The sequence below is a fragment of the Zootoca vivipara genome, chromosome 7 (assembly GCF_963506605.1).
Source record: "Zootoca vivipara chromosome 7, rZooViv1.1, whole genome shotgun sequence".
Taxonomy (NCBI): domain Eukaryota; kingdom Metazoa; phylum Chordata; class Lepidosauria; order Squamata; family Lacertidae; genus Zootoca; species Zootoca vivipara.
In genome coordinates, this window is record NC_083282.1 from 604,414 (window position 1) to 618,275 (window position 13,862).

Below are 13,862 nucleotides of genomic sequence, written 5' to 3' on the forward strand. Positions count from 1 at the left end.
CCATAGGGGTGTTCACACTACACTGTTGTTGGCACCTGTCTGTCTTAAGTGAAGACAAAACGCTGCTTTCTTTAGTAACACCGAAGTGACCTCCCGGGGACACAAGCCTGGGCAAGTGTATCTGGGAGTCCTGGGCTGCCCAGACAAGACCATCTTGGCCCAAAGGAAAGCAGTGCAACACATTTGGCACCAGCTTGGTTGCAGGAGTTACCAGGAGGAGGCATACAAGGCACCACCCAACTGCCTTAGGGACTCCACTCTGGATTTGTGTAGGAGGGTTTACTCCTTTGCCTTTTCTTCTCCCAAAGGCATCCTGAAAGGCAGCGGAGGTTTAGGATCAGAGATTTCCTTCTCCTAGGTGGGCTCTCTTCACAGGCAGGTGAGCCCCATCTGGCCCTCACTTTCCTCTACAGAAACTGCCTTCTTGACCCCTCTGTCTTCACATGTAGGGGAAGTCCCTAACTCATGGAGAGTTTGAGACCCATTGGCTCCCCCCAACTGCTTTAGCTGGCCAGTTAAAGCCATTCCCAGGATTGTGGCTGCTGACAGCTTCTAGGAGCCACAGGTGAGAGCTGAGTGCAGAGTGGAACCGAACTACCCTAGAAGGAGCATGATGTGCACCCCACCAGAGGTAGTACTCTTCCCCTAACACGTCACATGGCATTCAACAAATGTGCAATCAGTATACCTGCGTACACAAATAGTTGAGCTGCACACTCAGTTATTCACTTGTAAAAGTCAACAAGTGTACAGTTTGTAGACACAATACCTGAACTGTGCAAATGTGCACACTTCCACACAAGCACTTTTACCTGGGCTGGGTAGAGAGACAGGTTGCACCTGGTTAATGAATGAATAAGCCTCTTGTGTCTGGTTGTTCCCTTACAGCTTTGGATATTTTTCAGTTTCTCTTCCCCCTTTCTTTAATCTGTTAGCATTGCATGACTATACCTTCTTCTATCTTCTCTCTCTCTCTCTCTCTCTCTCTCTCTCTCTCTCTCTCTCTCTCTCTCTCTCTCTCTCTCTCTGGGAAGGCAGCTTTTGTACCTTGCTTCCGTTACAAAGAGAGGAAATCTGGTGCAATTTTAACTGACAGTTTCATTAAGAAACGATTCCTCCCACCTCATTCTTTCCTTCTTCTCGGTCCCCATTAACCGCCCCCCTTTACCACCGGCTTCTCTTCAGATTACTGAATGGACCAGTGAGATCTAGCAATGTAGTGCTTCATTCTGGTGCTCTATACATTTTGGTGGTGACTTGAGGCTGGTTCATTCCAAAACACACACACCCCCCGGAGCGGAGGAATCCAAGCTCAGGCCCTGGGGGGGGGGCATTCACTTGGGCCTGGAGGGCACATGCAGCAGGACATGCACTGTTTCAGTAGCCAGACTTTCTGGCTGTATCTGTAGCTGCTGTGTAGGGAAAGGCAAATCCTGCAGTAAAGCTGCAAGTACTGAAGTGTTTTCCTTGCTGGAATCTGCAGTCAATCTGGCACTGAGTTGCTGAAGAGTCTGTGCTGGCAATTTTGCATGGGAATTTATACAGGCCAGGGAGAAGTCTCAAGGGTCTGCTTTGTGGTGTCATTCCTAGGTCCAGTGGCAGATGAAGATGCTGAGGATGCCAGCACAGAGTTCACAGACAGTATTGAAGAAGAGGCACAGAGAACCACTTGCCAACAGGTGAATCAGAGAGCAAAGCACCATACTGGGAGCAGTGTGGTTCTGTGTAAGAGTGAAGACATGCTTCCTTTGGGCTGGCTTGAGGAGGTTCTGCCCAGGAGGCTGACTGAGGCAGCCAAATGCCACGCGTCCCTGCGATCACCACCAGAGAAGTGAGGAGAAGTGGCGGAGACTTTGGTGAGATCTTGCAGAAGTCTAGAGATCTCGAGGAGCTCTCGCCACTGCTCCTCCTCACTTCTCTCATGCCCACCTGCCCCCTGTCCCTGTCAGAGAAGCCCCTGCAGCTTCCAGGTTCTGGAGAGACCCTCTCATCAGATCCTGTCAGAACCCACAACCACATAACCCAGGTAAGCAAGGCTTTGGTGCGTGCAAATTGTTGTCATTATGTTGGAAGTCCCAGTATAGGTCTTCTCCATGCTGAAGCTGTGCACTTCTGCTTGTTTAGCAACTCATTCTCTGGCACATCTCCCAGAGATAGAGTGTCCTGGTCTTTTAGGAGTTATCTCCTCTTGTTTCGATTACATGTTTTAGCATGCCAAGGAAGGCGCCGAAGGCACCGTCGTGGGCCAAACCTGTTGCCCTGCTCCCTCTCTGGAGAGAGAAAAGAGCCTGCAGGCCGAGCTGCTTTATGCAAAATCCGAGACTCAGCAGGTTCGAGAGCAGAAGAAGAAGCTGGAAGGGGAGCTGCAGTATCTCACGGGGCAGATTGAAGAAGCTGGGTTCTCCTCAATATCTCAGCTCAGGTAAACTAGGGGGGCTCCTGAAAATGTCCTCCTGGAGTGCAGCAGCCTCAGTTCTAACGTATTTTTTGTTTGTTTTTAATTTAATTTAATTTCTATACTGCCCTTCCAAGAATAACAGGGTGGTTTGCAATATAAAAACACAAAAATACATAACATAGCAACAAACAATAACCCCTTTCCACAGTTTAAAAGGCCATGCATTGTTTAATTAGTCAAACACCTGGAAGAAGAGGAATGTTTTCTCCTGGCGCCTAAAAATGCCAGGAGAACCTCCCTAGGGAGAGCATCCCACAAATGGGGAGCCACCACAGAAAAGGCCTGTTTTTGTGTTGCTGCCCTCCAATCACTCAAAGAAGGGCCTCAGAGGGCAATTGCGGGGTCTGAGTCGGTTCATATGGAGAGGTGTCGTTCTTTTTTAATAATAATAATTTTATTATTTATACTCCGCCCATCTGGCTGGGTTTCCCCAGCCACTCTGGGTGGCTTTCAGCATATATAAAAACATAATAAAACAGCAAACATTAAAAACTGCCCAATACAGCGCAGATTCAGGACCTTGAAAGTTCAACTGAGGCAGGTGTTACAAGACTTTCCAAAGATAGTAAATGCAATTTCTCGGGGCTACACCTAGCCCAGGTCGCAAAAAGAAGGGAGCTGATGATATTAAATGGTAGTAAGGAAGAAGATCGTCCAGGGGAGTATACCCATTTTTCAAAGGTGGGAGGAAGTATGATAGATTATATACTGATATCAAGATTCGCCTATAATTTTGTGTCGAAGTTTCAAGTGGGACATAACACCGAAAGCGACCATCTCCCACTAATTTTAGAGCTCGATGGTCCATCGTTTAACAAACCCACGGCTAATCTTTACTACACCCCAACTGTTAATCTGGGATTACGGGCCCCTAGAAGAATTAAATGGACTCTCATGCTCAATATAGAGCTAACTAATCTCCTCCACTCGGAAGACGTGAAGACCATCTACTCAGCCATTGTATCAGCAAACGCTGGGGAAAAGGCCCTGGATTTGTTCAATGAGTTATTAGCAAGATTAAAGACCTTCCTAACAACTGAGATACTTAAGTCTGCTACAAAGCGGGCAGAGGATCAAGAGAGATGGTTTGATATGGAGTGTAGATAAGCAAGGAAATGTCTGAGATCAACCTATCGAAATTACAGAAACACTGGAGCACCCTCGCTATTAATGGCTTACGTCTATTTAAGACGAAACTATAAACAGCTATTAAAGGGGGAAAAACAAAAAGCTGAGAGATGGGCCTGGTGTAATTTAGTGAAGGCCTCGAATGAGAAAGACACAACCTCCTTCTGGCGTACCATCACGGGCCTCCTGGGCCAGGAGCGGATCGGTTCCACATGTACCGTAGAACCCCAGGAGTGGATGAAATATTTTCAAACCCTGTTCTATGATGAGGAAGCCCAGCACAATGACCCAAGTGCTCACTCTGAGAATTTTCCATATTGGCCTCCTATTTCCGTAGAGGAGGTTGTGAAACTAATTGCCCAACTGAAAAACAACAAAGCCCCAGGCATAGACCACATCCCGGCATGAAGATCAATATTAGCTGGTGGGCCCCTATAATGGCGTCAATATTTACATACATCGATTCAACAGGCACAATCCCTGGTTGCTGGACAGAGGCGGTAATCATTCCAGTCCATAAAAAGGGTCCTATGGCAGATCCAGCAAGCTATAGACCCATTAGTCTTCTTTCTATCCCCAGCAAATTGTACGCCAAACACCTCCACACTAAATTAATTGACTGGATGGAAACCGAGGCAGTTCTGGCAGAGGAGCAAGCCGGTTTCAGACAGGGCAGAACAACAATTGACCATTGCTTCGTATTAGCACATCTCATCGACAAATATGTCAATAAAACACGTGGGATTCTATACGCAGCCTCCTGCAGGAGGATGATATCAAATCGCTTAAAGAACATTGCAAGTTGTTGATTGTTTTTCTTAGCGCGCCACCCTGCAATATTCCAGGACAACAGCTTTAATTCTCTGTCCCTCCATGATGTACATTTGTGTAATCCACGGTGTCCAATAACCCCTTTACGTCTAAAAAAACACTCCCATTAAGTTTGTCAATAGGCACCTGCTGCATAGAGGGATGATTATCCTTGGCTCTTGGAGACTTAGAGGGAGGGTTTGAGCTTGGGGGAGTAGCTGTTTCATTTGGAGAGAGTTTTTGATAGCTGAGCCAGGTGCTCGGGGATGTCACAGTCTGGTTTAATTCTGCCTTACCATACACCAACGGGGGCTGCGGTTGGTATTCCGAATCTACACGTTTAAAGGAGCCTCCCACTGTCCTCTTGCCCACTAGGCACTTGGGGGATATAGGCCGTATGTGTGAGCCTTCCCTAGTCTCGACATGGGCCTCCTTTTTAACCAGTCTGCTTCTCAGAGTGTCCAGTCTATCCAGGATCTCCTTTTGGGCTGGCATCTGCAGTGACCAAAACCGGTTTATTAAAGCATGTTCATCTGCGGAGAAAGAGTCCTCTCTGTCGTTCGAATGAAGTTGTGTCTCAGGAGGGGCTAAGTCTTCCTGCTGGTGCCCTAGGCTCCAGTTTTGTTGCATGTGCGCTCTGACATTTTGTTCCTCTGTTCCTGGTCTCCCTTCCCCCTTGGCCGCCAATAGGGAGGTTAGCGGGGCTCTATTTTCAAAGATTCTTAATAAATCTATTCCTTTCTTTAAAAATAGATTTCTTGTTCTAAAGATGAAATTAACCAGGTTATGATCTGTGAAAGTGATCAGGGCACGTACCGAATATCCATCTTGATATAGATAGCCTATACTGACTAAATCGGCTGCTTTAACTGCCCCAGGTAAAATGCTGTTTATAATAGACAACAGGTGCCTCACACAGTCTGTCCCTGAGCAAGGGCCCAGTGGTTTTGGATAGTTCGCGAATACAATCTTTTCCGTTTACAGTTACGACAGGGGCCCTAGGTGGGTCTAAGACGGGAGCATCCAAGTGTGGTTTGGTTGCTTTTGTCAGGCTGGGCGAACACAAGGGAAGAACAGCCGTGGAGGGGTTTATTTCTTTGAGCGTACTTGAGGAATTATTTTCACATATGGGGAGGGGTTTGGTCTGTGGTGAGTCTTTCTTGTCTTTGGTGCCTTGCGCTTGGTTTTTTTTTTGTAGATATAAGAGGTGAAGATAATAAGTTGAAGAGTTTCCGCCACTGTTTTTTGCTGATATGTTGGGTTCTTCTTGACGGCTTAAATTTTTTGATGTTTTTAGTTTTCTTCGTCTTGGGTTCCGGTTTTCTTTTGCGTGAGTTCTTTTTACGTGGTATGTGGATTCTAGCGTCTGAGTCCAGAATCTGATCTGTGACTGTTTTTGCCTGTTTGAAATTCTCCACAAGTGTCAGGAGTAGGCCATTTGTTACTGCTAGGAAATTTTTTATATTGTGTAGGTCTGTGCGTATCTGATGTATTTGGTCATGTAGCTGATCACCCCTCTCTTCTAAACTGTTGGCATTCGCTGTAGGCTGAGGGCCTTGCTGGTTTTTCCTGAGATTCTGAGTTGATTTTTGAAGATTGAGGTCATTGGAGTTAGGGGAATTACTCATGACGTTCTCAGCTAGGGCAAGTTCCTGCGCCCAGCTCATGGAGTAATTTGGGCTTTCATGATTAGTTTGTAACTCTTTGCATTGTATTGACCAATCCAACACAGTAGGGGCGACTTCTTTTAGGGTGCTCTCACACTGTGGATTCTTATTCCCTTCTTTATGAGGGAAATAATTGGTGATTTTACTTTGCCTCTGTCACAGTGGCCGGAGTGGACTACTTCAGAGTAACGACGCTACGCAGCTCTGCATTTTATTCTTTTATTGGTGCTGCGTATTTACAGTGCTCAAGTCATTGCTATTTACACGGAGCGATGTTGTCAGTCGGTTTCAGAACCTCCTAATGGCTTTTGGCGCGTCTTTCTCCAACACAAAAGCTTTGGCAGACCCATCCTCTTGCCCCTCCTCTTCCTGCGTAATTCTGGAGTTGGAGGGATGGGTCTTCCCCCCTTGCTTGCCCCTTCCTGTCCCACCTGGGACCCTGGCTCCTCTACCTTGCCTGAGCCTCGGACACGACTTCCTGCTTCCCCACTGGAATCGGAACTCTCCCTGCTTTCCCCTTTGCTCGGGGACGGGCTTGAACTCAGGAGGGGAGGGACTTCGCGATATCCCCTGTCCCTCACATCCACCCCCCTCCCAAGCTCTCCTTCACCCCTCCCCAGGCCCCCCCCATGTGTCGGTGACGACTGGAAGCCTAAGAACTCAGTGCTCTCCGAGCCCGTTGGTGTGAATACCTCCCCCCAGTCCTGCGAGCCCCCCCCTTCCGCCTGGGCGGACGGGAATCCCAAAAAGTCCGTGGCGTCAGAGCTGGTGGGGGTAAAAACGTTCTGCCAATCTGCTCCTTCCTCTGACTGGGTGGATCTCGGTGACACCCATACCTCATCCTCTGGTTCCTCAAACTCCGCTTCCCAGCGCCATGGTGAGCTGCTCTCCCGTGCCTCCTCCTCCTCCCCCTCCCTTTCCATGTGCCAGGGCTTGGGTCTGTGGGGAAAGAGGGCGTGAAATTCTTCCACCAAGAATTCCTCCTGTATCTGAGTGGCTGGGACCCATTCATTCTGGGACGGCGGAGCATCCTCCCATGCCATGAGGTACTCCAGTCCCCCCACCCCCCACCTTGAATCCAGGATGGCCGTGGCCTCATTGAGTTGCTCCCTGCCTTCCCTCTCCCCCCCTCCCTCGGGGGTTTGTTCGCTGTCTCGGAGCCTGCTGCTTTCCCTGTACGGCGACAGCAGCGATCTATGAAACACTGGATGCACCCTCATGTCCTCTGGCAGTGCCAGCCTGTATGCCACCGGGTTTACCTGTTGCGTGACCGTGAAGGGGCCCAGCCTTTTGGGTGCCAGCTTTTTGCACCTCCCTCTGGTGGGAAGGCCCTCCGAGGACAACCACACCTTGTCCCCCACCCTGATGACCTCCCCTTGTCGCCTGTGGCGATCTGCCCCCTTTTTGTACGCTTCCTTGGCCCTCTCCAAGTGTTCTCTGAGCTGCTGGTGCACCGTCTCCAGTTCCTCTGCCCAATCCTCAGCCTGTGGGCCCTCCTCCTCCTCCTCCTCCCTCTCCCTCTCTGGGAAAGATCTGAGGTCGCGCCCGTAATTGGCCTTAAAGGGCGACACCCCTGTGGAGACGTGCACTGCATTGTTGTAGGCAAATTCTGCTAGTGGCAAGCGATCCACCCAGTCCGTTTGCCGCTGGCTGACGTAGCATCTCAGGTACTGCTGCAGAATGGCGTTGACCCTCTCCGCTTGTCCGTTGGTCTGCGGGTGTCTAGCCGTCGACAAGCTGACCTCCACCTGCAGGAGGTTCATGAGCCGCCGCCAGAACCTGGAAACAAATTGGCGGCCACGATCCGAAATAACCCTTAAAGGTAATCCATGCAGTCTGAAAATGTGATCAACAAACAGTTTGGCTGTCTCTTCTGCTGAGACTGCCCTGGCACACGGTATAAAGTGACACATTTTGGACATAAGGTCCACCACCACCAACACTGCAGTCTTACCCCTGGACGAAGGCAGATCTGTGATGAAGTCCATGGACACCACTTCCCACGGCCTGTGTGGTGTGGCTAAGGGCTCCAGCAACCCTGGTGGCGCTGCTCTGACCACCTTCGCCCGCTGGCAGGTGGTACAGCCCCTTACATAGTCTCGAACATCTTCCCGCACCCCTGGCCACCAGAAGTGTCTCATGACTAGGTGAGCGGTTTTGTCCCTTCCAAAATGCCCCGCTGTAGGGTTGTCGTGCATCTGCTTGAGGACCGTACGTCGAAGCTGGGTGGTGGGTAGGTACAGCGCACCCTTGTAGAAAAGCAGCCCTCTGCGTTCTGCAAAGTCTTTTGCCTGCTCCCTCCCCCCTCTCAGTTCTCTGAAGATGCGGTTGGCAAATTCATCCGCTGCCGTCAGTGCTGTGAGTTCTGCCTCGCTCACCACAGCTGCTCCGCAGGACCATGCCGACGGGGGGAAAATGTGCCTTGGGGCTGGTGGCGCCTCCTCCTCCATGTACTCTGGCTTGCGGGAGAGGGCATCCGCCCTGACATTCTGCTCCCCCGGGATGTAGTGGATGGAGAAGTTGAAGTTCGAGAAGAACTCTGCCCACCGTATCTGCCGCTGGTTGAGCACCCTGGCAGTTCTCCAGAACTCCAGGTTCTTGTGGTCTGTGCACACCTGGATGGGGTGCTTTGCGCCCACCAGGAAGTGTCGCCAGTGCTGGAACGCAGCGTAGATCGCAAGAAGTTCCCTATCAAACACTGTGTAGTTGCGTTCAGGCTGTGTCAGCTTCCTGGAGAAGAAGGCACAGGGTCTCCACTCCCTGTTGGCGTCCAGTTGCAACAAAATTGCGCCCACAGCTTTTTCAGAAGCATCTGTCTCAATGCGTAGGGGCGCGTCCTGCACCACATGGAACAGGTTTTGGTCTGAGGCGAACACTCTCTTGAGGCTTTCGAACGCTGCTTGCGCCTCTGGTGTCCACTTGAACTTCTGCTTGCCTCTCAGGCAGTCCGTGATGGGAGCCGTAACGCGAGAGAAGTTCTTGATGAACTTCCTGTAGAAGTTAGCGAAGCCTAGTAGGCGTTGGGCATCTTTGCGCGTCCTGGGGCTGTGCCAGTCCAGGATGGCCTGCACCTTGTCCTTGTCCATCGCCAGCCCCGTGTCTGACAGCTTGTAGCCCAGGAAGTCCACCTCTTTGGTGTGAAACTTGCACTTCTCCAGCTTCACATACAGGTGGTTCTCCTTCAGGCGTTGCAACACCTCTCTGACATCTTTCACATGCTGCACTGGGTCATTCGAGTAGATAAGGATGTCATCTAGGAAGACCAAGCATTTCCTGAAGAGGAGGGACCCCAGGACGTGGTGCATGAAGGCCTGGAAGCAAGCTGAGCCCCCTTGCAAACCGAAGGGCATCACCAGATATTCAAAAGAGCCCAGAGGCGTGAACATCGTGGTTTTCCATTCATCTCCTTCCCGGATCCTGATCAAGTTGTACGCCCCCCTTAGGTCCAGCTTGGTGAAAATCTTGCCCCTGCGTGCCGCTGTCAGGAGATCATCCACTCTGGGCATGGGGAAAGCCACGGGCTCTGTCACCGAATTCAGCCGTCTAAAGTCCACCACAAGACGGCGCTGTTGCGTGTCTTTCTTGTCCACCCAGAAGACCGGGCTGCCCCCTGCTGCCTTGCTTTCCCTTATGAACCCCCGCTTGAGGTTCTTGTCGATGAAAGCGCGCAGATCCTCCAGCTCCTGGTCTGACATGGCGTACAGCTTGGCTGGGGGTATCGTCGCCCCTGGCACCAGGTTGATCTGGCAGTCAAAAGGCCTGTGCGGGGGTAGGTGGTCGGACTCCGCTTCGCTGAAGACCTCCTGCAGGTCCCAGTACTGCTTGGGTATTGCCGCACCCCCTTTGATATGCATGGTGGCCACCGTGGCTATCGGAGGCCCCTCCCCTGGTTGGTGCTGCATGCAATGTTCCAGACAAAAGTCTGACCCAAACGTGATGCACCTCTGGTGCCAACTGATGGAGGGGTCGTGGCGCGCCAGCCAGCTCATGCCCAAGACGATGGGGGGGTCTGAGATGGTGGTGACGTTGAACGCCAGTGTCTCTGAGTGCCTTCCCACCGTCATTCTCATGGGGGGGGTTTGATGTGTGATGGCCCCTCCCAGCAGCTCCCTGCCGTCAATGGTTGCTACGTGCAGAGGAAAATCCAACTGCAAAAGCTGGATTTGGTGCTCTTCTGCAAAGCTTCTCGAGAAGAAGTTGGCGGACGCCCCACTGTCAATTAAGGCGAGGACCGTCAGGGGATAGCCATTTGGGAGCGTTAGCGTCACTTCTAGAACCACTCCTGCTCTGGGAGGGGTGGGCTGGCTCTGCACCTCTCTGTGCGGGTGGGCGGGCTGGGGCTGTTGTCTGCTGACTGTGCCTGGCTGCTGCCCCTTGTCTCCTGCAGCCAGGCTTTCCCGTTTCCCTGCTGTGGTGCTGCGTCAGTGGGGGAGGGCACCACCGTTCCCGCCTTTCCTTGCCACTCCCTGCGATGTGGGCAGTCTCTGACGAGATGCTGGGGTGAGTTGCAGAGAAAGCAATTCCCGCCCCTTCCCTCCTTGCGTCTTGGCGCCGCTGGGGTTTGAAAAGCCCGCGCGCGCGCGCTATCAATCTGCATGGGCTCCTGGTCCTGGCTGGCTCCAGGCGTGGCCTGAAAGGGTTGTTGAGGGAGTGGCTTCTCCTGCGACCGTGGGAACCAAGCCCGCTTTGCGCGCGTCGCTTGCTTGTCGTTCCACCGGGATTCCTGCCTCACCCCCACCGCCAGAGCTGCTTTGCTCAGCTGATCCATAGTACTGGGCTTTGGACCTCTCGAGAGTTCATCCTTCACCTCCTCGCTCAAACCCAAGTAAAACGCAGCTTGCATGGGAGGCGAATCCAAAACCCACCCCAGTCTGTGCACCAGCATGGTGAATTTCGCCCAATATGCGCGAACTGTCATATTTCCTTGGCGTAAATTATGCAGTTCCTCCTTAGTCTGGTCCAAATGACTATCGGACGAATACATCGTCCTCAAACCTTCTAGAAATTGTTGGACATTTTTCATGCAAGGATTCTTGGTTGCGATTAATGGTCTTAGCCACTCCCTGGCTGCTCCGGTGAGATGTTCCACAATAAACGCTACTCTGTGCTCATCATCGGGGAACTCATTCTGGTGCAGCTCAAGAGCATACACGATCTCAGTCTCAAAGCCCTGAAACTCCTTCGGGTCTCCATTGAACTTGCTTACAAGGGTCCCTGCTCTCCTTCCTGGCAGCACTTGGACTTGGGGAGCCCCTCCCGCCTTGTTTTTCTCTGCATCCAGCTTGTTTTGGAGGTCTACCGCCACCGCCCTTAAATGCTGCTCTTTTTCCTGGAGCTCTCTCACCTGTTCCGCAAGTTGTAGCCGGTCGTCCTGGACCTTCTTAGTCTCCTCTTTAGCTGCCTTCAATTCTCCCTGCGCCTGCAGCGACAGCTGTTGCAGTTCTAGCTGGGCTTGCTCAGCGATCTGCCGCCACTTCTCCGCCTCGGACACGCTCATCCCGGCAACTCCGAAGTAGCCCAAAAATGATTAGGAGGTTGCTGTCACAGTGGCCGGAGTGGACTACTTCAGAGTAACGACGCTACGCAGCTCTGCATTTTATTCTTTTATTGGTGCTGCGTATTTACAGTGCTCAAGTCATTGCTATTTACACGGAGCGATGTTGTCAGTCGGTTTCAGAACCTCCTAATGGCTTTTGGCGCGTCTTTCTCCAACACAAAAGCTTTGGCAGACCCATCCTCTTGCCCCTCCTCTTCCTGCGTAATTCTGGAGTTGGAGGGATGGGTCTTCCCCCCTTGCTTGCCCCTTCCTGTCCCACCTGGGACCCTGGCTCCTCTACCTTGCCTGAGCCTCGGACACGACTTCCTGCTTCCCCACTGGAATCGGAACTCTCCCTGCTTTCCCCTTTGCTCGGGGACGGGCTTGAACTCAGGAGGGGAGGGACTTCGCGATATCCCCTGTCCCTCACAGCCTCCTTTGGGGCTCCACCTCCCCCTGAGGTGATATTGGCGCAATTCCCAGGTCCATATAGTTCTTTCTTGTAAAGACCATATTGAGTGTGGAAAAAAGGTAATTGGGAGCAGTTTGCTAGAGTCTCTTAGTCCCGGGTTTTTTTTTTTTACTTTTTCCTCCCCCTTCACTTAACTTAATCAATTTCCCGCCTTCGAAACTCGGGCTAAGGCTTGTTTTACATGCAAGGTTTCATGCTTGTCCCTCGGCTTGTTAGAGCCTCCAGGGTTATTGCTCCCAACTTTCCTCCTTTAGTTCTCAACTTAAGGCTTCTAACCCTTCTGTCCTAGGATGCCTTCCCCAGTATATATACAAGCAGAAAATACCGAGCCTGTCTCCAATACCCTCGTAGACCCTCAGAGATGTTGTAAAAGGCTAATTAACCAGGAGGGTTTATTGCAGCAGAGTAATGGGGCTTGTGCCGGGGGATAATACTGAAGAAAAACTTGCCTTCAGTTTCTGGGAAGTTCAGCCGCTCCTTCTTTCTCCTTTTCTCGGCATTCTCCCAAGAAGGAGTATCTTCTGATAAGCGGCTTTGTAGATTTAATAGCTAGTTGTAAGTTGCCAAACCAGACTCAGGTTAGAAATAGTAAGATTTATAAGGCCTTAGGGACTGATAGAAAGTTAATGAGAATTGATAAAAACTGATAAAACCACATTCCGGACATGGAGCTTAGAGCGGGGCTGCCGCCAACGACGCCATCTTGGCTTGTAGTTGCAGGTTGGATCTCTAGCACAACATGCGGAGGCCTTCCAGCCAGCTCCCAAGACATGCTTCTCGTGCAAAATTGTGCAAGGACGAATGCCTTGTACCCTGAGGAAGACGCAGGGGTAACATTCATTCTGTCAGAAGTGTGGATGACAAAGACTTCCTCTGCTACTTTAAAAACGTTGCTTTCCAACCACCCTTTCCCCCCTCTTGATTATGCAGCTAAACAAAGGAATGATCCTATTGCTGGTGGAGTCTCAAACACTTCCTGGGCCAGTGCTGGGAGGAAAGGTTCAACACCCGGCTAGTCCAGGAGCAATGCCTGGTGCAAGTGGGATACATAGCTGCCAAGTTATCCCTTTTTAAAAGGGATTTTCCCTTATGCTGAATAGGCTTCCTCGCGAGAAAAGGGAAAACTTGGCAGCTATGGTGGGATAATCTGGGATGGCCCAGGTGGTGCTCTGCAGGTGTTGCTCTCCTGCAATCCTCAGCCACGGACCAGGCTGTGTGAGGCCGATGTAGAACAACACCTGGAGGGCCAGTAACCAATAGTGCTTAATCTCTGGGTCCTGATTCCTATGTCTCTTGCAGGAAAGCCCTGCTGAGTCTGTGCCTCGAAAATGCAGAGCTCAAGGAGCAGGTTGGAGAAGCAATGTTATCCGAGGGTTGGGAGAATGAGGATGAAAAGGAAGAGCAAGAGGACCTGAAGCTGGAGGTCAGGAAGCTGCAGGAGAAGCTGCACTCTTCGGAGATGGGGATTGGCCTCCTGAAAGAGCAGCTGGCTCTGAGCAGCCAAGCAGGTGGAAGCATCTTCCAGCAGCAGCTCACTGCTGGTGGGACCCAGGAGTCTGAGCAGCTGCGAGTGGCCTTGCAAGGCAGCCTCAAGGGGGCTCCCCATGACAATGCCCCACAGCGGCACTGCCCACGTCCCCAGAGTGCGGACACCAGCCTAAAAGAGACTCAGGTAACTCTGGATTACCTCAGAGCTGGGGAAGATCTGCCTAGGCTAGCAGCAGCTGCCATTTCTACTCCAGAGTTCTTCCTGTTTTATGGTTCTCTGGTCTGCTGCGTAGAACAGATTTT

At 51.4% G+C, this 13,862-nt stretch overlaps 1 protein-coding gene across 4 annotated transcripts in view; it reads left to right on the top strand.

The window, feature by feature from the left end:
- Positions 1-13,862, top strand: part of LOC118078300 (myomegalin) — a 117,602-nt gene that overhangs the window by 78,468 nt on the left and 25,272 nt on the right. For all 4 annotated transcript variants that reach the window (XR_009557853.1, XM_035102110.2, XM_060276543.1 and 1 more), the window contains 3 exons: positions 1,591-1,679; positions 2,211-2,422; positions 13,371-13,743. Coding sequence is in view for 3 of the 4 variants with exons in the window: in XM_035102110.2 (XP_034958001.2) it covers positions 1,591-1,679; positions 2,211-2,422; positions 13,371-13,743 (674 nt within the window). In the remaining variant the exon portion in view is untranslated. The remainder of the gene's footprint in view (positions 1-1,590; positions 1,680-2,210; positions 2,423-13,370; positions 13,744-13,862) is intronic.